This window comes from Salvia hispanica, chromosome 1 (genome assembly GCF_023119035.1).
Source record: "Salvia hispanica cultivar TCC Black 2014 chromosome 1, UniMelb_Shisp_WGS_1.0, whole genome shotgun sequence".
NCBI lineage: Eukaryota > Viridiplantae > Streptophyta > Magnoliopsida > Lamiales > Lamiaceae > Salvia > Salvia hispanica.
This window is the reverse complement of record NC_062965.1, coordinates 46,891,759-46,919,434: the sequence shown is the minus strand read 5'-3', so window position 1 is coordinate 46,919,434 and position 27,676 is coordinate 46,891,759. Positions and strand designations below refer to the sequence as shown.

The 27,676-nt window shown below is 35.8% G+C and overlaps 1 protein-coding gene across 1 annotated transcript; it reads left to right on the top strand.

Moving 5' to 3' along the window:
* The first annotated feature begins 16,968 nt into the window (after positions 1 to 16,968).
* LOC125201780 (3-ketoacyl-CoA synthase 20-like) lies at positions 16,969 to 21,407 on the top strand. The gene is made up of 2 exons (XM_048100028.1): positions 16,969 to 17,604; positions 20,543 to 21,407. Exons 1-2 carry the CDS (start codon positions 16,969 to 16,971, stop codon positions 21,308 to 21,310), a joined length of 1,404 nt encoding a protein of 467 aa, XP_047955985.1. The 3' UTR covers positions 21,311 to 21,407.
* Positions 21,408 to 27,676: the final 6,269 nt, after the last annotated feature.

Genomic DNA, 27,676 nt, shown 5'->3' with positions numbered 1-27,676 from the left:
TTCCCTACTCCATAATATTGATTATTTAATTGTGGAGAATAAAATCTTACCAAATATTCTAAAGATCTTATTGGACTCTATAAATAAGAGCCAAAACCCCTAACCCTAGCCCCCATATTTTCGCCCCTCTCCCATACTACACGCCCCCTCCCTCTTTTCCTTACTCTCTCAATTTTCTTCTACTTTACTCCAATAATCCTCCATCCTTTGTGAAGAATTGAAGTTTGATCCGAGAATTTTGAAGAACCAAGTCTAATACTTAATTTCTACCGTTCGTTTTTCTCTTAAGGTATTTTTATATCCATCTTCTTGATTCTACTCAATTCCTCTTCTTTCTAACCGATTAATCGGTCTTCTTGAACCCTCATGCATCTTGGTTGAGTGAAAGTGGGATAAAAGGGATATGGGAATATGTTACATGTGCGTATGGCGTGTTTCTGTGGCGTGCGTGTGTGTGTGTGTCGTGTATGTGTGTGTATTGTGTTTTGTGTAGTGTGTGTTTGAAGGCTAAATATTCTTGTGTGACACATGTTGATGTTAGATCTAGTTTTGGAGATGCGAATGGAACTTGTGTGATAAACATGATCTTGATTGATTAGTAATGATAAGATAAATCGATGGGAAAAGGGAAAAGTATTGAGACATGCATGAGTAAGAGTAGTGTTGAACCTAATTTGTGATATGTGCCTATGTGATTAAAAGGTGAAACTTTGGTTGCGAAGCCGGATAACGGAAAAGCGAAACTACTTGAAATCTAAGCAGTCGAGGTGGGCTTTACTCTTAAAACTCTATTTTATTTTGTCAAAAATATTGATTGGTGTTATAAGGGTGGTTTAACTGTTATGCCATGCCTATGTTTGTTTTATTGTGATATTGTGTGTCTGATGCCTAGTTTGTGAGTTCGCTCCATTGGGCTATAGGGCTATGAATGTGATTATACGAATTCGGGTCTGAGTATGGGCCGCAAACCCTACCAGGCTGTGTACACGATGGGATCGGGAGCCGTCCTTGCTAGTCGGCCGGTCTCGTGGGCGAAAAGTGTGGCCACACTTTCGTCGCACCATGGAAACATTGTAATTATGATTGTGGAAATTTATGAGAAAATGGGGAGTTATTTTGACTGGCCAGTCTATGGAAAATATATTTTGTGATACTCATGATATTCTCTTATAATTTCTTAAAACTCGAGTTCACTTGGTAAGGGTGGCATAACTTATAAAATGTTTTGGCAATGAGCTCACCGAGTATTTCAAAATACTCAGCCCTGCATGTGTTTTCCTTATGTGCAGGTTGAACGATGACGAGCGGTGGCGGGTGTTGAGCATGATAACTAATTAAGATGGTTGTTATGAACTCCAAGCGTAGTTGTGTCTTCATACATAGCTACTCTTTCTCTTGGTCGTCTTCCGCTGAATTTTTATACACTATAGGAATTGTTTTTGGGATATTTGCTTCTTGCCTTCGATTTGAGGCCTTAGCCCTTTTCTTGTGATTTTTATCTTGGATATTATGTCATACTCTTGAGATTTTGATCGTTATTTAAGATACCTCTTTTTCTTTCTTATTCAAGCTTCTAGGTTAAGTTGTGGATTTAAATGCTCTGACGTTTCCTTTAAATACCTTGGTCAACACTCTTTAAATGAAACCCTAGCCTATGTTTACTTCTTTAGAGTCCGGTTGGGTAGCAGCCGCCGCATTTATTGTACCCTAGGAGGGCGGGCTGTTACAATTCTGCTCCGTGAAATCTCTTGCTCCGTGAAAATCTAAATAAATCCTACGCATTACTTAATAGGCAGAAATCGCCTACTTCTTATTTTAATAGTGGGATTTATTATTTTATTCTGCTCCGTGATATTTTATTCCACTCCGTGAAATACCAAATTGAATCATATGCTAATTAAATAGCATATAATTCGAAATCCCTATTTTTCTCTCCCTAATTCACGCTAACTTCTCCCCATCAAATTTTCCCAAATCTTTTATTTATTTATTTGGGGATTTAATTATTGCACTCTATAAATACATGGGAGAAAACCTAAACCTAAATCAAAATCACGCCTCCCTCACTCTTGAAGTTCACACCCCCACTCCTCCCACTCTCTCTCAATTTTTCTTCTATTTTTCTCCAAAAATTCTTAATCTTTTGAGAAGAATTAACGTTGAAGCCTCAAGAATTATTGAAGAATCAAGATTTTACTTTGTTTCTACCGAACGTCTCTATCATGATGAGATATTTTGATCTATCTCTCTTATCTAACTGATTAATCGGTGTTCTTGAACCCTCATGCATATAGATCGAGTGAAAAGGGGAAATCAATTTATAAATGGGATGCATGTGTGTGTGTGGATCGACGTGTGTGTGTGTGTCGGCGTGTGTGTTTGTGTGTGCGTGTGATGTGTGTTGAAGAACACTCATGAGTGACCATGATTTGATGATAGATCTAGAGTTATAGAATGAATAAATTGATATGAAGAGCATGTCTTGATTGTGACTGTTAATATAAAACAAATCGATAGGAAAAGGGAAACGTTGGGAACATGCATTATTTCGAGTCATTGATTGAGATTGATTTGTGATACACGTTAATTTAAAGGTGATAACTCGTGCTCGAAGCGTGATAGCAAAGGGAAGAAAGTACTTGAAATTTGAGCAGTCGAGGTGGGCTTTACTCTCCTAAACTATTTTATATTGAAAAACATGATTATGGTGTTATAAGGGTGGTTTAAAATGTTATGCCATGCTTGTGATTGTTTTGATGATATTTGTCTGATGCCTAGTTTGTGAGTTCACTCTATTAGGCTATAGGGCTATGATTGTCTGATGCCTAGTTTGTGAGTTCGCTCCATCAGGCTTTAGGACTATATAAACGAATTCGAGTTTGAGTAGGGCTGCAAACTCTATCAGGCTAGTGTACACGGTTGGGATCGGGGGTCGTCCTTGCTAGTTGGCCGGTCTCGTGGGTGAATAGTGTGACCACACTTTCGTCGCACCATGGAAATGTTGTGATTGTTGGATTATTGAGAAAATGGGGGAGATTGTTTGACTGTCCAGTCTACGAAATTATTTTGTGATACTCGATGATATTCTTTTCTAAATGCAAAACTCGAGTTCACTATGGTAAGGATGGCATATCTATTAAAATGTTTTGGCATGAGTCCACTGGGTATTTCAAAATACTCAGCCCTGCATGTGTTTTCCCTATATGCAGGTTGAGCTGGCGACGAGCGGTTGGTGGTGTTGAGCAATTTAATAAAGTACTATGGTTGTCTTGAAACTCTGAGTGTCGTTGTGTCTTCACACATGACTTCACTCTTCTCTTGGATACTTCCGTTGAAACATGTTTTGCTTAACGTTGATTGATCTTGAAACTATTTTGATTTCCGTTTGGAACTTAGAGGCATGATATATTTCGGATTTCAATGAACCCTTATTGTTTTGATTATTTATGATGATAGTCGTTATCCATTGGATTTAATTGCCAAAGCGTTGCTATGACTTTTCTTGATATTTACCGTTCATTAAATGTTGGTCAAACTCTTTTGTGAAACCCTAGATCATATCTTTGTCTGTCATTTAAGCCCCTTTTAGGTCGCGATCGCCGTCATTTATTGAACCCTAGGAGGGCGGTCGTGACAGGGAGGCTAGGGAAAGAATGGAGATGTAGACGTGAGATTATAATTGTCAGAGCCCAGAGGGGTTGGATTTGATTAACCTAACGAATCTACATAACTAGGGTGGGGTTTCTATTATTAATTCGAGCCATTTTTATATAAAAACACATTTTATTCATGGAACTACTGCATTAAACGCGTATAATGTGTTTTAAAATGTGTAAATGCATGAAGAATGTGAATTCATTGTTGATCTTTGACATCCAATGAAACAATTTTCGCGTTTTCACAATAAAGAAATTTTCTGAATTGAGCCTCACCCTACATAATTGATCCATACACGTCATCTCTGGAAAAAAAATATGTCATCAGTATTTCTTAAATATACATATCTCAATTACTTTGTATTATAATCATAGCAAATTACATATACACATTTTTGGACACATTTTCATTTTTAGAGTTAGACGAAGTTGAGAGCTAAGAATGATGACAAGGAGGATCCACCCAACTCCCGAGTGGATAGCTTGGTGCTGAATGGGCACTCGATCGGCCGGGTAGAAAGTGGCTCGACTCCTTAAAAACTACACATAAAACTGTATTCTTGCAGTTAAATGGTTTATTAGGAACAATTAAGTTGACTCACTTTATTTTTTAGTTTGTCTCATTCAAAATGTTCATTACTAAAATCAAAAAACATTTTATCTCTTCGTACTTTATTCTCTTCACCTTGTACAAAATAAAACTGTATAAAATCTCGTGCTGCCCAAGGAAGAAGTTATCTTCCTAGAGACGGTCGGAGAGAGTAATATATGAACAAAAATTTCGTATATAATTATCATATTATAATTAAAATATACTCCTACTACTACTAAAATGAATTCAAATGTACTCAATGTGTAAAGAGGTTAATTCTATATAAGTATAGACAATCTACTTAACTAATGTTAAAAGACATGTGCAATAGATAATACTAATATATCAATAGACTTTAAATACACCCACCCATTCAATGATGCAGGCCAGCTTGACACCAGTTTTAGCCCAGAACCGGTCCACTAACTTAGTTTTTTGGATTATACTTACGAATGAGATAAATTATTTCAGAATTACATTAAAATCAGAACTTCAGAACTTAATTTATTAGTTGGCAGCGTAAAATTTAGTAATGAAATATATCAGTTGCTCAACTGATATATCAGTTGATAAGTTCTCCAATTCTATTTTTAAATAGTTATCAACTGAAGCACTTTCCTTTCAATCTTCCTTATAAATTAATGTAGTAGTAAGAGTTCGCCACGAAACATTATAAATTTATAAGTTACTATATACTTATATCTCTCTTATAATGTGCTCGAACTTCTTAGTTCATAATGTTCAAATGATGATTGTGGACTATTATCCAAGGTAAGTGCTTGGAAATATATATATAGTCTCATTTTCCAGACATTTACCTTTGGTGTATTGTACTCCATTTATTTAGTTGTTGAAAAAACTTCTCTGTTAGGCCGATTCCGGGGAGATGACAATGCTATCATATTTATTCACAAATCCATTTCCCGTGGAACCATAATTGAAGGTTTTGAACGACGGTACCAATATCTTTTTATTACCAAGACAGCCTAAACTTTTAATTGTTCAGCAATGAATGCTACTCTGGCTAAAGTAGTTATAGAATTAAATTAATAGCACTTTCTAATCAAGCCTAATTTTGGGGCAGTATAAATTGGGAAAAGAGGATCTTGATGAAACAACTGACCATAAAACGCTATTTAGCGGATGAAACGTCAAAAGATATACACACGTCAAAGAAATACGCACTTAAGAAATAATCAACGCCTAAGGTTAGGACTTTTATTAATTTTTTATGGGTCCAAAAATAATTTACGCTTTTAAGAAATGACTTAACAATAATTTAGACTTTTTAAATGAGCCAAATTAATACTTAATCTCCACTTATCAATATCAAAGCAGTCTTAAGTGTTAAGCGCATTAGAACGCTGATGATAATTTACTCTAACAATATCTAAGATTTCTTGATCAATGTCATACAGTCTTTAATTGTGATAATTAGAATTCCATTCCTGGTGATCATTAATTGGGTCGTTTTTCTATTCTTTGACGTTTTAAGATAGGCGAATCATTTTCATTTATGGCAAAAATTAAAGTATTTCCTCCATCCGTCATTATTGTTGGGATTTCTTGTATTCATCTAATGAGCGCAGCGGAAATTGCATACAAGAATACAGATCTAGATTCATAATCATATTGTAAGTTGAGCATGTAAAACACAACGGAACTAAATCTTACTTGTTGTGTTGTTTTCTTCTGCGATTGAATCCTGCGAGTTGAATCCACTACTATCGAGGTCCACATGCAATCCAATCCGATGCAGGAACTATCCCGGTACAATTGCTCCGTAGAAGAATGCTAGGAATTCTCTCTACAAAGCTTTACGTATTTTCTCTCTAATGTTACGTTATTTCTCATGTCCCACAATGGAGAATAAATAACCATTATATAGATGAAGAGTCACTAGGGTTTCATGATTGTTGGGCTTATGGACTATTATAATTATAGCCCAACTATAATTACTTAATCCATATTAATCTAATTCTAGCCCATTTCCTTTCAATCTCCCACTTAGACTAGCATTAGATGTAATACTCAGTTCCAACTTTGTACCCTTGAGCGGATCAATATACACTTATAGTGTGACCCTTTAGGCCCTCATTATCGACGACGATCTAATCGAAGTCTGCACAAAACTCCTAGACTGCGTTGGCAGCGTAGCTCGATATATGAAGGACGTTTACGTGAATTCGGTAAACAAGCATTTACATAAAGTTTATAGTAATATCCTTTCATTCACGAACCACCCGATTGAGCCTAAGATTTGCTATGTGTCATTCAAATAGCTCAATCACTTTATCTCATCTTTATTAAATGACCCATTCGATCATATTCAATTACTTTAATCGAATATATCTTTGCATTGGCCAATGACTTAATGGTCAAGTAATATAGAGAATTTGATTTGATTGTTCTCTCGAAATTCTAATCGAGGAATGAATCTCATTCTTGGCTCAACTACCATTTTCATTTATCTTATGATGTACCCAACACAAGTCTGTGTCTTAATCCTCCGAGGGGAGGCAAAGAGTTGTACAAGGTCAAAGCACACCACTCAACAAACAAAATGTGTAATGACCTCAGATCCAAGGACTATTACATACTTCATGCACTAATAAACTGTAGACACTTAACAAAACAGTTTAATAGTAGGGTATACCAATACTCTCCAAAGTATACCATGTGTCCATCACGAGTATCAAATATCTCATAGTTGTGAGAACAACTACATTCTCGAAGAATGTGATGCAAACTCCATGCTAACCTATAACATATCATCAATATCCCATTCTTGATGATCATTGGTTAGGGCTATTTTAGAATTATACTACATCATTAATGTCTCACTCCATTAACTACAGTCATAATTCAAGGGAACAAATATTTAGAATAAAGACAAACATTTAAAACAATTATTCCAATAAGTGCACAAAACCCATAGAAAATTAAATTTTCATAGAATGTGATCAAGTAATATTGTCTCAACACAAAACGTTTCTAAGACATATAAAACTTTAACTCCCACTGATTCAAAGCCATCTACCAACATGCTTAACACCTAAGCTCTCAAAGTGCTTGTTGTGTTTTGCTATACATAACGTTTTAGTGAAAGGATCACTTAAATTATCATCAGTGGGTACTCTTTCTAATTTTATGTCGCTTCTTTCAATTATTTCTCTGATCAGATGATACCTTCTGGGAACATGCTTGTTCCTGTTCGTAGCTCTGGGTTCTTTTGCTTGCGCAACAGCACCAGTGTTGTCACAGTACAAAGGTATTGCACTGCTGGCACTTGGAACGACACCCAGTTCCTTGACGAACTCTAACAAAGCAACAGCTTCTTTGGCAGCTTCAGATGCAGCAATATACTCGGCTTCGGTGGTGGAATCGGCAGTTGTACCTTGTTTGGAACTATTCCAACTCACTGCTCCACCATTGAGGATAAAAACATATCCAGACTGAGACTTATAATCGTCATGGTCTGTTTGGAAACTAGCATCAGTATACCCAGTAACTGATAACTCTGGTTATCCACCATAGACTAAGAAATATTCTTTAGTCCTTCTAAGGTACTTAAGAATAGTCTTAACAGTTTTCCAATGTTCCTCACCGGGATTTTGCTGAAATCTGCCTGTCATGCTAAGCGCATAGGCCACATCTGGCCTAGTAGATATCATGGCATACATAATAGATCATATAGCCGAAGCATATGGGATCCTCTTCATGTTGTCTCTTTCTTTGTCATTAGAAGGACAATCCTTCTTTGACAATACAATGCCATGTCCCATAGGAAGAAAACCTTTCTTAGAATTCTCCATTGAGAAGCGCCTTAACAACTTGTCTATGTAAGTGGATTGTGATAATCCCAACATCCTATTTGGTCTATCTCGATAGATCTTAATTCCAAGGATATAGGAAGCATCACCCAGATCCTTCATCATAAAGGATCTAGACAACCACTCTTTCACGGATTGCATCATGGAACGATCGCTTCCCATAATCAAGATGTCATCAACATATATGATAAGGTATACGACGTTTCCATTTTCGCGTTTACTATAAACACATGGATCCTCTTTGCTTCTGACAAAACCAAACGATTTGATTGTTCTGTCAAAACAAATATTCCAACTCCTAGAAGCTTGCACACTGCATTCGGCCTTTCTTTCGATACAAAACCTTCAGGTTGTGTCATATAGACATCGCCTTCTAATTCTCCATTGAGAAATGCGGTTTTGACATCCATTTGCCAAATATCAAAATTGTAGTATGCAGCAATTGCAAGTAATATCCTAATGGACTTGATCTTAGCAACTGGCGAAAAGGTTTCATCATAGTCAATGCCTTCGCGCTGACTATAACCCTTTGCCACTAACCTAGCCTTGTAGGTTTGTACTTTGCCATCTGCATCTCTCTTCTTTTTGAAGATCCATTTGCAGCCTATAGGGTAAACCCCATCTGGCAAGTCAACTAGTTCCCAGACTAAGTTGAAGTACATCGAGTCCATTTCAGATATCAAGGCTTCAAGCCACTTCTCTCGATCGGTGTCTGACACCGCCTCGGTATAGGTTTTAGGCTCATCGTCATCTAAATCAACTTCATCATCTTGGTTCTCAACCATTAGATTCAGTCTCTCAGGTGGACGACGAGTCCTTCTAGGCCTATTGAGTTGGTTTTGCTCTGGTTCAGGCTGTTCATTCTGTATGTGAGAAGATTCAGGAATATCCCCATGATCTTCTTGAGGTGGAGGTGATGCGACTATTGCATCATCTTGTCTTTGATGCATCTCATTGTCTTGAGGAGGTTCTTCGAGAGTCCCTCTAAGGTCTCCTCTAGTAGTAATTTCCCCTCCCAATAGATCATCAAAAACTCCCACTGAGTTATTGTTCAAACCATTTGACAATACCTCATCCTCAGTGTTATCTTGTGGTTCTTGAATTTCTTCAAGATCTACAATGTTGTGACCTTGTTCCTTTAAGACATAATTGTCTTCAAGAAACATCACATTCCTAGAGATTATCACCTTGTGATCTCCAGGGCAGTAGAATTCATATCCTTTAGTTTCTTTAGGATATCCCACAAAATAACATTTCTCACTTTTAGTTTCCAATTTATCAGTCATCATTTTCTTAACAAAAGCTGGACAACCCCAGGTCCGGATATGGTTAAGACTTGCTTTCTTGCCACACCATAACTCATATGGTGTTTTCTCGACTGATTTAGAGGGAACCCTATTTAGAATGTAAATAGCCGTTAGTAAGGCATGACCCCATAGGAATAAAGGGAGACTGGCGAAGCTCATCATGGATCGAACCATATCTAATAATGTTCGATTTCTCCTTTCAGATACTCCATTCATTTGAGGTGTACCAGGAGGTGTCCAGTCTGACTGGATTCCATGTGACTTCAAGTAATCAAGAAATTCTCGGCTCAAGTATTCCCCTCCTCGATCTGATCGAAGAGCCTTGATACTTTTCCCAAGTTGTTTCTCAACTTCACACTTAAACTCTTTAAATTTCTCGAAGGCCTCAGATTTATGTTTCATAAGATACACATATCCATACCTTGATAAATCATCAGTAAAAGTTATGAAGTACGAATAACCACCTCTTGCTTGAGTTGGAAACGGTCCACACACATCTGTGTGAATTAACTCTAGCAAATCCTTAGCACGCACCCCTTTCCCAGAAAATGGTTTACTTGTCATTTTTCCTTTGAGACAAAATTCACAAGCTCCATATGATTCTAAATCAAATGAAGTGAGATAGTCTAACTTTCTCAATCTTGCTATTCATTTTCTCATTAATATGACCAAGTCTGCAATGCCATAGATAAGTTGCATTATTCGTATTACATAGCTTAGGTCTTTTGTTTTGCACATTGAGAATGTTTCGTTTGTATTCAAGCATATATAATCCATTTTCAAGAGTGGCATTTCCATAAAACAATCCATTAAAAGAAAACGAGCATCTGCTGTTTGCAAAATGGAAGGAAAAACCTTCAATGTCTAACATCGGAATGGAAATAATATTCTTAGAAATAACTGGAACGAAATAACAATTGAACAATTCTAGTCTATGTCCTGAGGGAAGATCCAATCTGTAAGTCCCCACGCATTCGGCAGCAACTCTTGCTCCATTCCCAACACGCAAATCAACTTCCCCAGGCCTCACTTTCCTGCAATCACTTAGACCCTGCACATTATTACGAATGTGTGAGCCACAAGCTGTATCTAATACCCAAGATTGTGAAGTATTCATAGACATATTTATCTCAATGACAAACATACCTGAGCTCCCACTTTCTGCACCTTGTGCCTTGAATTTTGGGCAGTCTCTCTTCCAGTGTCCCTTCTCATGACAGAAAAGACACTCATCCTTTGATGATTTCGACTTCTTCTTAACCCCTCCACTCTTAGGCTTTAGAACAACATCCTTAGATGCTTTCTTCTTCTGTTGCTGCTTATTCTTCCATTTGGAAGACTTCGCAGAAGAGCTCACCATGAGCACAGATTTGACCTTAGCAGTGGAAGACTCATAAGTCTTAAGCATGTTGTGCAACTCTGGCAGTCCAACCTTCGTGTTGTTCATGTTGAAATTCACAATGAAATTCTCAAAACTACTAGGAAGAGACTGCAAAATTAGGTTTGTTGAGACATTTGCGGGGAGCACCGTTCCAATCGATGCTAACCTCTCAATCAAACCAATCATTTTCAGCACATGCTCAGAAACCTTGCCTCCATCATGAAGCTTGCACTTGAAGAGATCGCGAAGTATCTCATACTCCATAGTTTGAGCTTGTGAAGCATACAAACTCTCCAAGTGTTTAAGCATCTCATATGGAAGCATGTGCTCATGTTGTCTTTGAAGTTCCAAACTCATGGACGACAGCATGATGCACTGAGCATCATTTGCATTTTCAACATGTTTCTCATGAGTAGCTGCGTCAAACGTAGCAAACTCAGAGGATTCCTTACTGGGAACGACACCAATTGGTTTGTCCAAGACATAATCAATTTTGTCATGCCTTAGCACCAAGCGCAAACAACGGAGCCAATCCGTGAAATTTGACCCAGTCAACTTGTGTGTTTCCATCAAACACTTGTAAGTCAAGTTTGACATTTTATCTGAACAGAAAAATACAATGAAAAGTAAATTAGAAAAGCATATAAAGATCACATTCGTATCTCTAATCAAACAAGGGTTTATTGTATTGATTAGCTCCCACTAATTTTAACATATATTATGTCCCCCAAACATAAAATATGAATTTATATCAAATATAAATTTTAGTGGTCCAAGATCCAAGTCCATATCATCGCAGCCCCTGCTTTGGCTGATCACTACAATAATATTACAAGGTAGGCCTCCAAGCCAATTGCAACTCTTAGTTTATTAATGCAATTAATATGCATCCATAAACTATTTAGGTCGCTTTGACTTCACTAAACAATTTAAGCAAGTCAACCCCATCACACGATGCCAACCATGCATCTATGAATGAGCCTAGGCCTTGTGGATTTAGAGTAAACGCTTTGGCATAAAACTCGTGGTCGAAAAGGCTAGGAACATCAAACAATTATGATGGACGATGCATTTGTTTCAAAAACAAGACTTATATTTTATGGGGAAAAAGTGCGATACTAGTTATGTGAACATAATATCCAATATTAAATTTCAAACAATTACTGGGCGCCGCCTACCCAGACATAGTATAACACGGACTACAAATACTGGGCGCCGCCTACCCAGACATAGTATAACACGGACTACACATACTGGGCGCCGCCAACCCAGACAATAAAACGGTCTCTAACTACTATAGTTAAAATAAATAAGCATAAATCGAATAGCATGCTTATCACATAGGATATCAAATAATGCTCAATAAATAAAATCGAATTTCATTCTCTAATTAAATGTGGATTTAATTATATTAATTCCAAATTAATACTATAATTATACATATTTAATATTCATTCCAAATCAATATTAAATGTGGTGATCGAAATCATGATTTACTAATCAAATTAATAAATCAGTAATTGAGATTTTATTATTAGTTCTCAACTTATAATAATTAAGTTAAAAAAACTTGGAGCCGAAGAAAGATCCAATCTTAAAAAATTTGAGTCAGAAGAAACTTGCGGCCAAACCGCTTCTTCGCCGACTCTCCGTTGCCCAGCAATGCTCCGGTAACAGCCGTGAACCACCAACTGTCAGAAACCTTCTTCACAAGCAATTAGCATAAACACCGACGCCGGTGGAGTGAAAAGGCGAATTTCGAGCATGAGATTCAAAACCAGGTTCAAAACCTTCTCGTTTTGTTTCTTTCGAAAAATTGAAAATTGATTTGAGGTTAAAGTTTCAAAAGCTTTGGAATAAACAATATTCATTATCTGCACCATTTTGGAATAAGAAATTGAATCCAATTCAAAATTAATTCCGTAAAACAATTCCGAAAACAGTTCAAAATCTTTTAAAATTTATGTTTCCAAAACTAATTTCACAGCTTTTAATTTTAAAAGATTTTGACATATAAAATTAAGTTTGGCTATTGGTTTTTGCAAAGTCACTTTTCGTTTATAAAGAACTGAAGTTTACATAATCAAATAAGAAATCTAATTTCTCAGAAATCAGTGCAGAATTTCTCAAAATTTTCGGATTCGAAGTTCGAAACTTTAAATCCGTAAACAGCTATAGTTTTCATTTATTTTATGAAATTTATCTCAATTACACGAACACAATTAATCCACAAATAATTAACAAACATAATAATTACGAATCGAGCCCCGGGCTCTGATACCACTGTTGGGATTTCTTGTATTCATCTAATGAGCGCAGCGGAAATTGCATACAAGAATACAGATCTAGATTTATAATCATATTGTAAGTTGAGCATGTAAAACACAACGGAACTAAATCTTACTTGTTGTGTTGTTTTCTTCTGCGATTGAATCCTGCAAGTTGAATCCACTACTATCGAGGTCCACGTGCAATCCAATCCGATGCAGGAACTATCCCGGTACAATTGCTCCGTAGAAGAATGCTAGGAATTCTCTTTACAAAGCTTTACGTATTTTATCTCTAATGTTATGTTATTTCTCATGTCCCACAATGGAGAATAAATAACCATTATATAGATAAAGAGTCACTAGGGTTTCATGATTGTTGGGCTTATGGACTATTATAATTATAGCCCAACTATAATTACTTAATCCATATTAATCTAATTCTAGCCCATTTCCTTTCAATTATTTGTCACTAGTTTCTTTTTCGATCTATCCACCAATATGTGCCACACCTACTTTTTATTATTTTTGGAAATGGACTCCACATTCCCTGAATGCGGCTGAAACGCTAACGGCCGCACGTAATTTTCATTTTTTTAAATTTTTTTATTATTTTATATACTCTAATTTCATCTATAAATACTCTTATTTTCTTACCACTGTTCACACCCACACTTGTACATTTCATTACTCTTTTTATCACTTATATTCTCTAGTCTCTATGGATCCACATTCTTCTTTTTCGATATTTAGTTTTTACAATTTTTCAACATTTATATTATTGATTTTTATGGGCATTCATTTTTTGATTTCAATAAATGTATTTTTCAATTAAATTTTAATGGCTAAAAATGAGGGTGATCGTATTGTAGGTGCTGATCATATATTGCAGGTGTTGGATCTAAAATGATATAAACTGGCATGCATGGTAGCTGAAAAGTGGGGTTGTGGCTATAATTTTCGGGGCACATTAATTATGAATGCTCTAATCAACAAGCTCACACATTTAGCATAAGCTAGCGGTAAAACCGACGTGCATTTTTGTATGTGTGGTCATAAGTGCACTTTTAATGCATTTATTCTAATTCAAAATATGCATAGATACGTATTTTAGTTCAAATCATTAAGAGTGTCCACTATAGGAAGGCCGCGGCCCCCTATATTGAGAGCCACGAGATTTCGCGGCGGGGGGAGGGCCTAGGAGGGAACCATGTTGGCGGCTCGGCAGCGGCTCCCCCTATTGCAGTGGCCGAGAGCTGCGGCTCCCCCAATTTTGACATTTTTTCAAAAAATTTTTGAATTTTTTTTTACAAATACCTTATTCCACTCTTCCTTTTTATCTCACACACATTTTACCCCATTCTCTTCAATTTTTATACAACTTTTCGAAACATGCAATGAGGAGATGACAATTTTTAAATAAAATTTGTTGTATAATTTTATCCATATCTATAATACAACGAAGATTTGGTTTTAATTTTTGTTTTTATTAAATTATGCATTTTTTTTATAATTATTATATTCCGATAATTTTAATCGTAGTTAAGTTAAAATATACAGAAAATGAAAAAAATAATTAATTTGGTGGCTTGGGCTTGTCCATTATAGTGTGAACAAGTTTTTTGGTGGCCCAGCCAAGTTTTGTGGCCTAGGCAAAGTTTATGACTTCGCCCAGGGCCACGGGCTTAACTATAGTGGACACCCTAATATAACTAACGATTGATAGATATTAATTATATAATTTGAATTACTAAACACTATTTAAAACTCCAAGTAATTATAGAATGTTATTCAACTGACCTTTGTGTTGAAATTATATACTCCATCCCATTAAATATGCAACATTTGCTTTTATGCACGTGGTTTAGATAGTGTTGTTCTGTGAGTTAATGAAAATAGAGTAAAGTAAGAGAGAATAAAAAGTAGAGAGAGTATTGTTTCTATTTTTAGAAATGTTTCATTTTAATGGAACAAACTAAAAAGAAAAACGTGTTATTTCTAATGAAATAGAAGGAGTAAGTATTTTTACCATGTTATGGTTCCATAGATAGCACACGTTTCACTATTTGACACATTAACTAAGGATGTCAATCGGGTCAACCTTATTCGGGTTGCGGGTCAATTGGGTGCGGGCTAATCAGGTTATATATTTTTGGGTTATAAAAGTTCAACCCTAACCCTAAAAGCTCGGGTTTCGGGCTAGCCCAACGGGTTAATCGGGTTGTTACCGATAAAATTAACATGCGATCAATCCAATAAATAATTGTGAAAATTAGTTATATTTATAAAATGTAAAATATTTAATTATGATAAATTTGAGATACTCAAACGTAGATATGATCAAGTATTAATATTTAAGATTTATGCAAAATAAAATATAAACATCGAGAAATTTTAAAGCATGTTTTAGAAATTTAAATATATTTTTTTAGTGAATTTGAAATTTCTAATTTATTTATTTATTATTATGTTAATAAAAATTTAATATTTAAAATTGAAAGTTTTTTTTAGTAATATATATTATAAAATTACCAATGAAGTGTCGAATTAGAGTCAAACAAATAAAATGATAGAAATTTTATCGGGTTTCCGGGGCAGTCCATCGGATTTTCGGGTCTGGCCCTAACGGGTTGCAGATTAATCGGATGCGGGCTAATCAGGCTATAATTTTATCGGGCTTTTTAACCCTAACCCTATAAATTTGGCGAGCTACACGGATCAGCCCACGGACTGCGAGCTACATTGACATCCCTAACATTAACACGCAATTAATTTGTAGTTACTCATGATAAAAGGATATATTTATTCTTTTTGTATGAATAAATTACTACATTTTTTGGCTCGTACCAATGTATTTCGCCATGTTTATGGGGTATGACACTTCAGTCAATCTCATTCATCATAACTGCAAAAATTTATTTGAAGTTGTATCACGCTCTTCATATAAAATACTCCCTCCTGTCATTATTAATTGGTTCCGTTCAGGTTTAAAAAAAATGTAAATAAAAAGTGAGTGGAAAAAAATTGGTGACAAGTGTGTTCTACTTTTATATAATTATCCAAGTTATCAAATTAGTCTAGTTATCATCCTAACACGACCCTTTAATCGTATATAGAAAATATATGATACTCCATCCGTTCCTTGTTAATCGAGGCATTTCTTTTCGGTACAGAGTTTAAGAATAGTGTGTTAAATGGATGATGAAAAAAGTATGAGAGAATAAAATAAGAAAGATGAAGAGAGAATAAAGTAGAATGGAGAATTACTTTTTGTCAAAAATAGAAATGACTCAATCAACTTGGAACTTCCCAAAATAGAAAAATGACTCTATTAACATGGAACGGATGGAGTAATTTACTATGTCAATGCCAGATAGTAAGAAATAGAGATCTCAACAAGCCAGTGTCCGTGTAGACTAAAATGATTACTGAATTTCCACATGGTAAACAATGAAACTCATCATTGACTAATACTCCATCCGTCCCATTAAATATGAAACATTTAGTTTTCGGTACAAGATTTTATGTGGTGTTGTTTTGTGAGTTATTGAAGAGAGAGTAAAGTAAGAGAAATGATATTGTTTCCATTTTAAGAAACGTTTCATTTTTAATGGGACAATCCAGAAAGGAAAACATTTCATTTCTAATGGGACATATGGAGGGTAACCTTTAAAAGGCCATGGGTTTATTCAATCATATAAAGACAAGATATGACTATTATCACATGCCATAATTGGAAATGAAGATGTGATGCAAAAAATTTCGGTCCCAACTCATGCCATAATTGGAAATGAAGGGGAACCAAATCACATGCTCTAACTTTAATCGCAATAATCTCACTTGAATTGCACTATGCAAAGACAAGACTCATCACTCATTCTCCTCTATATAATCCATTCAACACCTTTCTCATTCCCAAACCCAAAAACAAGATGGCACCAAAAAACCTCAAAATCTTGTCAAATCAATGCTACCATCACATCACTACCAACGCCCTATTCCTCATCATCCCATCCCTCCTCTTCGCCGTAATCATCAATCTCAACCACGTCTACAACGCCGCCGCCGCCTCCATCTTGGCCTTGTGCATATCACTGTCCTACTTCCTCCGTCCGAGAAAAGTTTACTTGGTGGATTTCGCTTGCTACCGACACGACACGGCCTTCTCGACCCACCGGGATACGATCATGGAGAAGATGTTGGGCCTGTTCAGCTCGGGGAGCCTCTCCTTCATGACCAAGGTCATCGAGAGGTCAGGGGCCGGAGAGGAGACCTTCATCTACGGCGTCAGAGACTTCCCGCCAAAATCGTCGTTCGAATGCGCGAGGGAGGAGGCGGAGATTGTACTGTGCGGAGCCGTGGATGATCTGATGGCCAAGACTGGGGTGGTGGCTGCTCAGATTGGGGTGGTGGTGGTGAACATATCGACGTTCAATCCGGTGCCGTCGCTGTCCGCCATGATTGTCAACAAATACAAGCTCAGGGAGGATGTGCTCACCTACAACTTGGGGGGTATGGGCTGCAGCGCCGGCCTCATCGCCGTCGATCTCGCCAAACGCCTCCTCCAGGTTTTATACTATCATAGTTTTCTAAAGAAGGATTAATTGTCAAATAAATCACGAAAGATTTTAATGTTCTGATTTGTCCAAAGCTTTTTAAAATGTGGAAAGTAAATCACGAGGTTTGAAAGTTTCGCAATAATCTTATCCTTCCCATTCTGGCAAATTACGCGCTGATGTGGTAACTGATTTAAGACATTTTGAAAATAACGGAGTTGTGAAAAAAACGAAAGCGTCTAATTAAGTTTGAAATGACGTTTTGTCCACGTGTTTTAAACCGATTATGAAATTAACGCATAATTCGCTATAAAAAGGGTAAGATGGGACAATTGCAAAAAATTCAAATCGTGATTTATTTTTCAGATTTTGAACTACATAGTACATACCATAATTTGAGCATCTTTCTTGATTTAATTAACAATTTAAATTACATAGGTTGTCAATCCCATAAAGTTCTAAAAGGAGTATTAAATCTAAAATTTTAATTTTTCTCAATATCTCGTTTGTGTACTAATTTTATTGAAGTGGTACGTATCGTATAAACATTGCCAAAAACATCATTTGTATACAGACGAATTAATTTATAGTATGAAATTTTGACATTCAATATATATCATAGGGTTGGCTAAATATATCGAAATACCGAAATACCGCACTTATCGTACCGAAAAAATACTGAAAATACCGAATTTGCGGTATACCACAAGTTGTGACACAATATGATACCTTACCGATATATTTCGATACGGTAAAGGTATAGATTTTTCTATACTGCGGTTAGGGGTGACCAAACGGGTAGCAGGTATCGGGTAATCCCGAACCCGACCCGATACCCGCCGGGTATCGGATACCCGCTATCCGAAAAAATCAGGTACGGGTTCAGGATCGGGTACTATATGCATGAAAATATCGGGTATCGGGTATACCCGTTACCCGAGCGGGTATACCCGAATAACCCGCAATACCCGACTTCATTAATGTTTGTACCTTTTATTTACACAAGTCTAGCATTTACTCACCCTATAATACTTATAATACACAAACTCAAACAACCATACATTCCATCTCCGATGTGGGACAACTGAAAATTCATGCAAATATGAAACTCATTGGAAGAGATGATTATAAACAAAATGTTTCCGAGAGAAATTGATGGTTTAATTTTCTAACCACAAACAATTGTTCACTTCTATGATTACATACATATATACATATACGTATACATATTTTTGTGATAAAAACCATACAAGCAATCAACCAATATTAATGTGAATTATGAAATAAACAAAAAAAATTAAGCATAGTAAACCAAATTAATTAAGAATATTTCTTATTAAGCTTTAAAATTTGCAAAATATTTATATATCTATTTCGCAATATTTTAATGAAATGTCCTTTGCATAGAATATTTACAATTATTTTTATTAAAGGCTTCTACTTGGTATTATGATTACTGGAGTATAGTGCTAAAATAAAGAAATTATTTACACCATTATTTGTCCATATGTTAATTAAAAATTAATTCATATTGAAATAAGAAATACTCCAATAAAGAAATAAAGAAATTATTTACACCATTATTTGTCCATATATTAATTAATTAATTAATTCATATTGAAATAAGAAATAAGAAAATAAGTAAAGCTAAACTTTTATCAATATTTAATTAAATATTAACGTGAACTTGTATGGAATGAATATGACTCCCCAATGCTAATCCCACATCGGTCATGTATGAGAGAATTAATTAGACAAAATCTATATAAATATTGTAGCGGTTCATTGCAGCCAACATGCACACAACGGGTGCGGGTACCCGCAGCTGCGGGTTCGGGTATCCGATGCGGGTATTCGGGATACCCGTTTAGCCTTGCGGGTCGGGTTCGGGTAGGTAAAAATTGGATTTTTCGGGTTCGGGTACCTGCAAAATCGGGTGCGGATACCCGCAGATACCCGTTTCGACACCCCTAACTGCGGTATACCGCAATATACCGCATTTACGATATTTGCCAAAAATTCGATATATATGTTGTATTTAAAATTTATATAAAAAATACTCCCTCCGTCTGCGAATAGGAGTCCCGTTTTTTCCATTTTAGTCCGTCCGCGAATAGGAGTCTCATTTCACATTTATCATAAATGGTAATAGGGTCCCACCTTCCACACTCATTCCACTCACATTTTATTTAAAACTAATATATACAAGTGAGACCCCTATTTTACTAACTTTTTTCCACCTACTTTTCTTAACATTTCTTAAAACTCGTGTCGCCCATAAATGGGACTCCTAATGGCGGACAGAGGGAGTAGTTAATATGTTAAAATCCCTAACCCTACTTCCATATTTTTGTTCAACAGCCTCCAACCCCAAATCAAGTCCACTGTATAGATTCGATTGTGGTGTAGTTTTAATCTTTTGGACATTATTTAAATAGATGAAATTTTATTTTAAATATTTGGCTATAATAGAATTTTTTTGGTATGAAACACAGGTATAACGGTATGCCCTACCGTACTCGATATGCCACACCTTATTTCGGTATACCGCAATACAGTATGGTATACCGCATAGACGATATGGTAAACAAAAAATTTGGTAAGGTATAGGTATGACATTTTCGCATATCGTAATTTGCGGTACGGTATGCTGTATGACACTCTCGGTGCGGTATACCATACCGTGCCACCCCTTATAATATATCCTACTTCCTGACCCAAATTTAACATAATATCGTGATTTAAATAGCTAATATACCCGTTTCTTAAAAAAAAAACTTCATTATTCAAACTGTGATTTTGGTTATAATCAATATCAACGTGCATGTTTCTAATTGATATTTGTTGTTGCTTGTTATTGTGCGTGCGTCAATCATATGTAAAATACACCAATTCTTGTTGTATTACAATATTGTGAATCGTCCATATGTCACGAAAATTTATAACGCAGGTTCAACGCAATAGTTACGCCCTAATCGTGAGCCTAGAATGCCCAACCAGCGGCTATTACCTCGGCCACGACAAATCAAAGCTCCTCTCCAACTGCCTCTTCCGCATGGGCGGCGCCGCTATCCTCTTATCCAACCGCCCCTCCGACCGCCACATCTCCAAATACGAGCTGAGCCACACCATCCGGACCCACCGTGGCGCCGAAGACCGCTCCTACAAGTGCGTAATCCAAGAAGCCGACAAAGAAGGAACCCTCGGCATCACCATATCAAAAGACCTCCCCTCCGTCGCCGGCGAAGCCCTCAAGGCCAACATCACCGCCCTGGGCCCACTCGTGCTCCCCATCTCCGAGAAACTCACGTTCCTCGCAACGCTCATCGGCCGGAAATGGCTTAACATGAAAGGGCTTCCTCCCTACGTGCCGGATTTCAAGGCGGCGTTTGAGCATTTCTGCATCCACGCGGGCGGGAAGGCTGTGCTGGACGCGGTGGAGACAAGTTTGAAGCTGAGGGCGTGGGATATGGAGCCTTCTAGAATGACGCTTTATAGGTATTGTAATACGTCAAGTAGTTCGGTGTGGTATCAGCTGGCGTATGCGGAGGCGAAGGGCCGGGTTCGGAGGGGAGACCGAGTTTGGCAGCTCGGGTTCGGGTCGGGTTTCAAGTGTGCAAGTGGTGTGTGGAGGGCGTTGAGGACTATTCCTCCGAATGAGGTGGATAACCCGTGGCTACAAGTCATCGATCAATTTCCTATTTCTCTGCCTAATTGAACCCGAACCTGAACCCTTGTTTCATGGTGTATATCCTATTTTGTGAGTGTAATTGATGAATGTTATATTTAAGGAATATATCGCAGATTGCTTGGAACTATATGTCGTGTTACTTGCCTATGTATCATAGATTGCTTACCTATGTATAGCAGATTGTTTGCATAGTTTGTCATTTTAATTATGGTGTCACTATAGTGCTCTAATTTCGTATCACATATTGCTTGTAACCGTATATGACGAGTTGCTTGTCAATGTATCACAGATTGCTTGCATAGGTTGCCATTTTAACTATGATGTCATCGTAGTACTCCCCTTAACTTATGTATCCTTTCACTACAATGAAGTCTATGTTACGCTTTTATTCATTTAAAGACAAATTCTTTTGTTTTTAAATAAATTACCGACATTTCAAAAAAAGATGAAAATGGTAAATAAGTTAGGGCTGAATTTGGTGTTAACGCTATTGCAGGTGCTGCGGTTGAAAGGTAAAATGTTGACGTGGCTGGAAAAAAGGTAAAAGATGGATTTTAAGGGCGGTTTTAAAGGCACTACTGCTAGTGCCTTGATGGACACTGTTGTGAATAACCTTATTTCAATGTAATTCAGAACCATGTGAACACCCACCATCGAATACTTATAAAAATGTAAGTAATGAGTTAAATGCATGAAAGTCCATGTTGGAATTATAAGAAAAATCGAGATGAGCTATATAAGAATCGTGGTTGTGTTCTTTTTGCATTAGAAACAAGTTTGAATTGTAGCTAGCGGCAAATTGTTTTGAATATCCAGTTGCGATCGGAAAAATAATTTCAAAACAAGGGTTGTATTGTCCGGTACACGATAAGTAAAGTTCGATAAAAACAAAACAATCAAAGGCTAATCTATTACAATTGGAAGTTAGAGAGATAACAGTGTTCGAGCATCACCAATGTCTTCGAAATGTTATTCCCACATGAGAGAGGGTAAATGTAATTTAGGTCTTGCATCTTACAATAAATGCAAGGATCTAGAAAATATTACTCCATTCGTCCCGTAATAGATAGTACACTTAGAAGTTAGCACGAGATTTTAGGATATGTTATTTTATGTGTTAGATGGAGAGAGAAAATAGTAATATTATATTAATGCGAGAGAGAGATTTTTCCATAAAAGGAAATGTGTCATCTTTTGTGAGACAAATTATAAAGGGAAGTATGACATTTATTACGAGACGGAAAATATCCATATTTGTTAAATCCAACCAAGCTTTATTAGTAATTTTTATCCATACTTCCTTGAGTAATACAACATGAATTTACAATCCCCACAACTCTAAAGGCATTAAATGTTGTCCAAATTTAGAGGAGTGCATTTAATGCAGATTTATTTGGCAAAATGATAGACACGTTTATTTAATGCAAAGCTTTCTTATTAAGAATTTGAAAATTCAAAACGATTTAAATTAGCTTCAAGCTAAGAGATTTGACAAGACTTCAGGAAGAGGGTCTACAATTTTGCAATACTAATATATACTCACTCCCGTCGCCTAAAAACAAAAACACATTTTGCCCGTCCTCTAAAAATAAAAACTTTTTATTTTAGAAAATTTCTTTCCCTCTAATAAAGTGATTAAAGGTGAGACTCAATTGTGATAAAAAAAAATAATTTTAAAACAAGGGTTGTATTGTCTGATACACGAAAATTAAAGTTCAATAAAAACAAAACAATCAAATGCTAATCTATTACAATTGAAATTGAGAGAGATAATAGTCTTCAATCATCACCAATGTTTTCAAAATGTTATTCCCACATGAGAGAGGGTAAATGTAATTAAGGTCTTGCATCTTATAATAAATGCAAGGATCTAGAAATATTACTCCAATCGTTTTATAATAGATAGCATACTTGAAGTTGGCACGAGATTTTAGGATATATTATTTTGTGTGTTAGAGGGAGAGAGTAAATAGTATACTACTCCCTCCGTCCACAAAAAATATGGCACATTTGCCATTTTTTGTTGTCCACGAAAAATAGGGCACATTCAAAAAAGGAAAGTTATCAACAATTTCTCTCTTACATTTTTCTCTTCTCTCTTACTAATAATATAGACCCCACATCCCACTAACACTACTTCTCTCTTACTTTACCAATTTTGTGTTAAACCCGTGCCATTCACAAAGTGCTCTATTTTTTGTGGACGAAGGGAGTATATTAATGTGAAAAAGAGCTTTTTCCATTAAAGGAAACGTGACATCTTCTGTTAATATAAGGGAGAATATCCATATTTTTTAAATCCAACCAAGCTTTATTAATAATTTCTTTCCAGACTTCCTTGAGTAAGAGGGTCTACAATTTTGCAAAAATATATACTCACTCTCTCTCCTAAAAATATAAATTATTTCATTTTTTGTCCTTCCTCTAAAAATAAAAACTTTCTATTTAAAGAAATTTCTTTCTCTCTAATAAGGTGATTAGAGGTGAGACTCATTTTCTACTAATATATTTTTTATTTTTCTAATTTTATATTAAAATCCGTGGCATTTCAAAAGTTACTATTTATAAGAGACGGAGGGAGTATTAGAATTTTCACAATTCACAAAACACCCAACACTTTTCATTGCCCACCATCAAAACATTGAAACCTTCAATCATTTCAAAATTTATGAATTAAAGGAGAAGAGGTGCAAACAAGTGGACAATGTGGCCTCATAACCAACAATCTCTTCCTCTCCACTTTTGGTATGAAACCTCTAATTATATTCTTTAAAATACATGCGTCATTTGAAAAAAAATTAGTTAAAGACTTTCTGTAACAGCCCGGATTTCTAGGGTATAATAAATACGGCGACTGCTACTAAGGCGGACTTAAAAGCAATAAGGACATAGTCAACGGTTTAATCAAGAAAATCAATGAAGAATAGATATCATAAATTATGATCAAAAGTTAAGAGTTTGACATAAATCCAACAAAACACAATATGTCTCAAAATCCTAAACCAAAAGAATAAGTTCAAATCAACCAAGAGATAATAAGTTCCATAATCCAACGGAAGCAAGCAAGAGAAAATGAAGCCATGTATGAAGACACAACTACACTCGAAGTTTCAACACATCCATTTTATCCAATTAAATTTTCTCAACACCACCAACCGCCCGTCGCCGCTCAACCTGCACATAGGGAAAACACATGCAGGGCTGAGTATTTTAAACATACTCAGTGAACTCATGCCAAAACGTTTTAATAGTTATGCCACCCTTACCATAGTGAACTCGAGTTTTTGCATTTATTTAAAGAATATCATCGAGTATCACAAACTAATTTCATGGACTGGCTAGTCAAACAATACCTCCCATTTTCTCATCAATCAACAATTTCATGGTGCGACGAAAGTGTGGCCATACTTCGCCCACGAGACCGGCCGACTAGCAAGGACGGCTCCCGATCTCCCGTGTACACTAGCCTAATAGGGTTTGCAGTCCTACTCAGACTCGAATTCATTTATATAGCCTATAGCCTAATGGAGCGCACTCGCAAACTAGGCATCAGGAACACACAATATCCAAAACAATCACAGGCATGACATAACAATTTAATCCACCCTTGTTTCTCCACTTTCAGAAATTTGTAACACAAAAGAGTTTAAGAATAAAGCCCACCTCGATTTCTTAGATCACAAGTATGTTCTTCCTCTTGCTATCACTCCGTGAGCGCGAGTTAACACCTTTAATTTATATGTATCACAAGTAAGTCTCAACCATTTGCTCAAATTCATGCATGTTCCTAACGTTTCCCTTTTTCCATCGATTGGTTTCATATTATCACTCAACAATCAAAGTATGATTACCATATCACTTTCTATTCGCGTCACAACAACTCCAGATCTATCATCGAATCGTGTCACGCATGAGTATTTTTTCACACACATCACACGCACACACACAACACACACGCATGCACACCGAGGTACGCGCACACACACACGTTCCACACACACACACATGCATCCCATATTCATCAATTGTTTTTCCCTTCACTCAATCTAAATGCATGTGGACTCAAGAACACCGATTAATCGGTTAGATGAAGAAAGATTAATATAAAAGTACATTTTCTTGCTAAAACGAACGGTAGAAACAAGTAATAGCCTTGATTCTTCAAAGATTCTTGAGTTTCAACTTCAATTCTTCTCAAAAGATGAAGAAATATTGGAGAAAGTAGAAGAAAATTTTGAGATAGTGTGGAGAGAGAGAGATCGACGTGAGTGAGAGAGGGGGGCGGTTTTTCTGTGATCTAGGGTTAGGTTTTGCCTCTTATTTATAGAGTGCAAGATATAATCCCATAATTAAATAAATAAAAGATTTGGAAGAGATTTGGGAGAGGAATGACGTTAATATTGGTGAGAAATGTGGGGATTTCGAATTCCTATGCTATTTATTAGAATATGATTTAATTTGGATATTTCACGGAGTAGAATAAAATATCACGGAGCATAATAAAAATAATAAATCTCCCACTAAGAATAGGAAATAGGCGTGCTTTATTGATTCCTCCACAAAGAATCAATTTCAAATATTATTTAAAATAAGATATCGCAAGATCTCCTTAGATATGGTAAGATATGCTAGGATATTTGAATTTATTTATGGAAGAGAATAAACAAGGGATCAAATAACATAATAAAATAATCACTTCTCCCATAATATAGGAGATTTTTGAAAATCTCCTTGAAACCATCATAGGGGCTGAAAATTTCATGAAATAAATAAGGAATATTCGGACTTTGGATTTAATTTGGATAATTATTCCAAGCAATAATTAAATCCAAGAAAAATAGAATTTCTTTTCTACAAAATAGGAGGGTCGAAAATTCCATGTAAATAAATAATGCTCCTATTTAATTCTCACTCATCCCTTAGGAAAATAATTTACAACAATATTATTTCACCCCGTATCAAAGTATTCACATATTCGCATCACAAAATCCACCATTCAAATTTTACCGCCACGTCACATTTTCAACGACTTTAACCATTCCACGGCCACGTCATATTTTCCACAATATTGACTATTCAATAGTCACGTCATATATTCAACAAGTTTGACTATTCAACTCTATCTCAACTCAAAATCGCAATTAGGTCACAAGAGATCATGCAATAAATTACTCATAATTAAATCCACATATTTCATAGCATTAAAAGCATTTAATGCGAAATTTTTCACGTCTCAAAAATTAGGGTTCGAAAAAGTGGGATGCTACACTTTCTTTCTACTCAAAGCTTGAGTAGCCAATGTTGCAAAGATACCATCAAAAGAAACAAACACAAAATAATGCAGATGTGTATACAAAAGCACGTTAAATTCACGAAAATAATGAAATAATATGGCTATTTAAGTTACAAAAGTGGAGGGCTTATCTTGGAGTACTCCAGTCTATTTTGGTATGACCCAATCTAAGTGACATATTTTTTTATGACAATAATTAACTCACTAATCTCCTTAATTTCTACTTTATTATTTCTGGGTAGTGATAAAATGCAAACCCATATATTGTACAAACTTCAAACTTTTTCAACACAATATCAACATAATGTCAACACAGTATAAAATTTCAAGATTCTGATATCAATACAATATCAATACAATGTCAACACAATTTCAACACAACATCAACCGTTGACATTGTGTTGACATTTTTTGTTGCTATTATTTCATGATCTGTTGATATTTTCTAACGGTCCAGATCATAGTTTGGAGTTTGTACAATATTTAGAGTTTGCATTTGATCACGTCCCTATTATCTCTTTACTTTATTCTCTTTTTTTATTTATTACTTTAACCTCTTTCTTTTTTATTTTCTCTTTACTTTCTTACTTAATTCATTCTTTTAGTTTTGTAATTTAATAATACCACTACTTAAATATCAATGCAAAAATAGATGTCTCATTTAGGCCGGGATGGAGGGAGTATCATTTTCATAAAATTCTGCTTAAAAAAAGTGCATCACTTATTGTGGATTAAAGAGAAAGGGTGAAAAAATCCATAAAGAATGAGAGAGAGTTTTCACTATATAAACTTTTAAAGTACCTTTATATGCTCACAAGTAACAATATCGACTGCAATGGGACGAAAATAGGACGAATTTTGGAGCAGGATTAGCAAATGGGTCGAAAATGAATTACCACTTTTGTCTGATTTAAGTTCTTAATACGTATTCTAGTTACGTTAATTCCCTTTTCAGAATTAAAAAAAAAATTGTGTCTGATTTTCAGGTACTTTGATTTCTCTATGAGAAATTTTCTGTTTAATTATTTCACTGCTTACATTGTTTTAGTAGTTCACTGTTCTCATTCCACATCATTGAAAATCTAACGTCCTTTTAGTGA

Coding starts and splice junctions, on each gene's coding strand:
- LOC125201780 (XM_048100028.1), top strand. CDS start 16,969: ATGGCACCAAAAAACCTCAAAATCTTGTCAAATCAATGCTACCATCAC. Junction 17,605..20,542: donor TCGCCAAACGCCTCCTCCAG/GTTTTATACTAT, acceptor TTTATAACGCAG/GTTCAACGCAATAGTTACGC.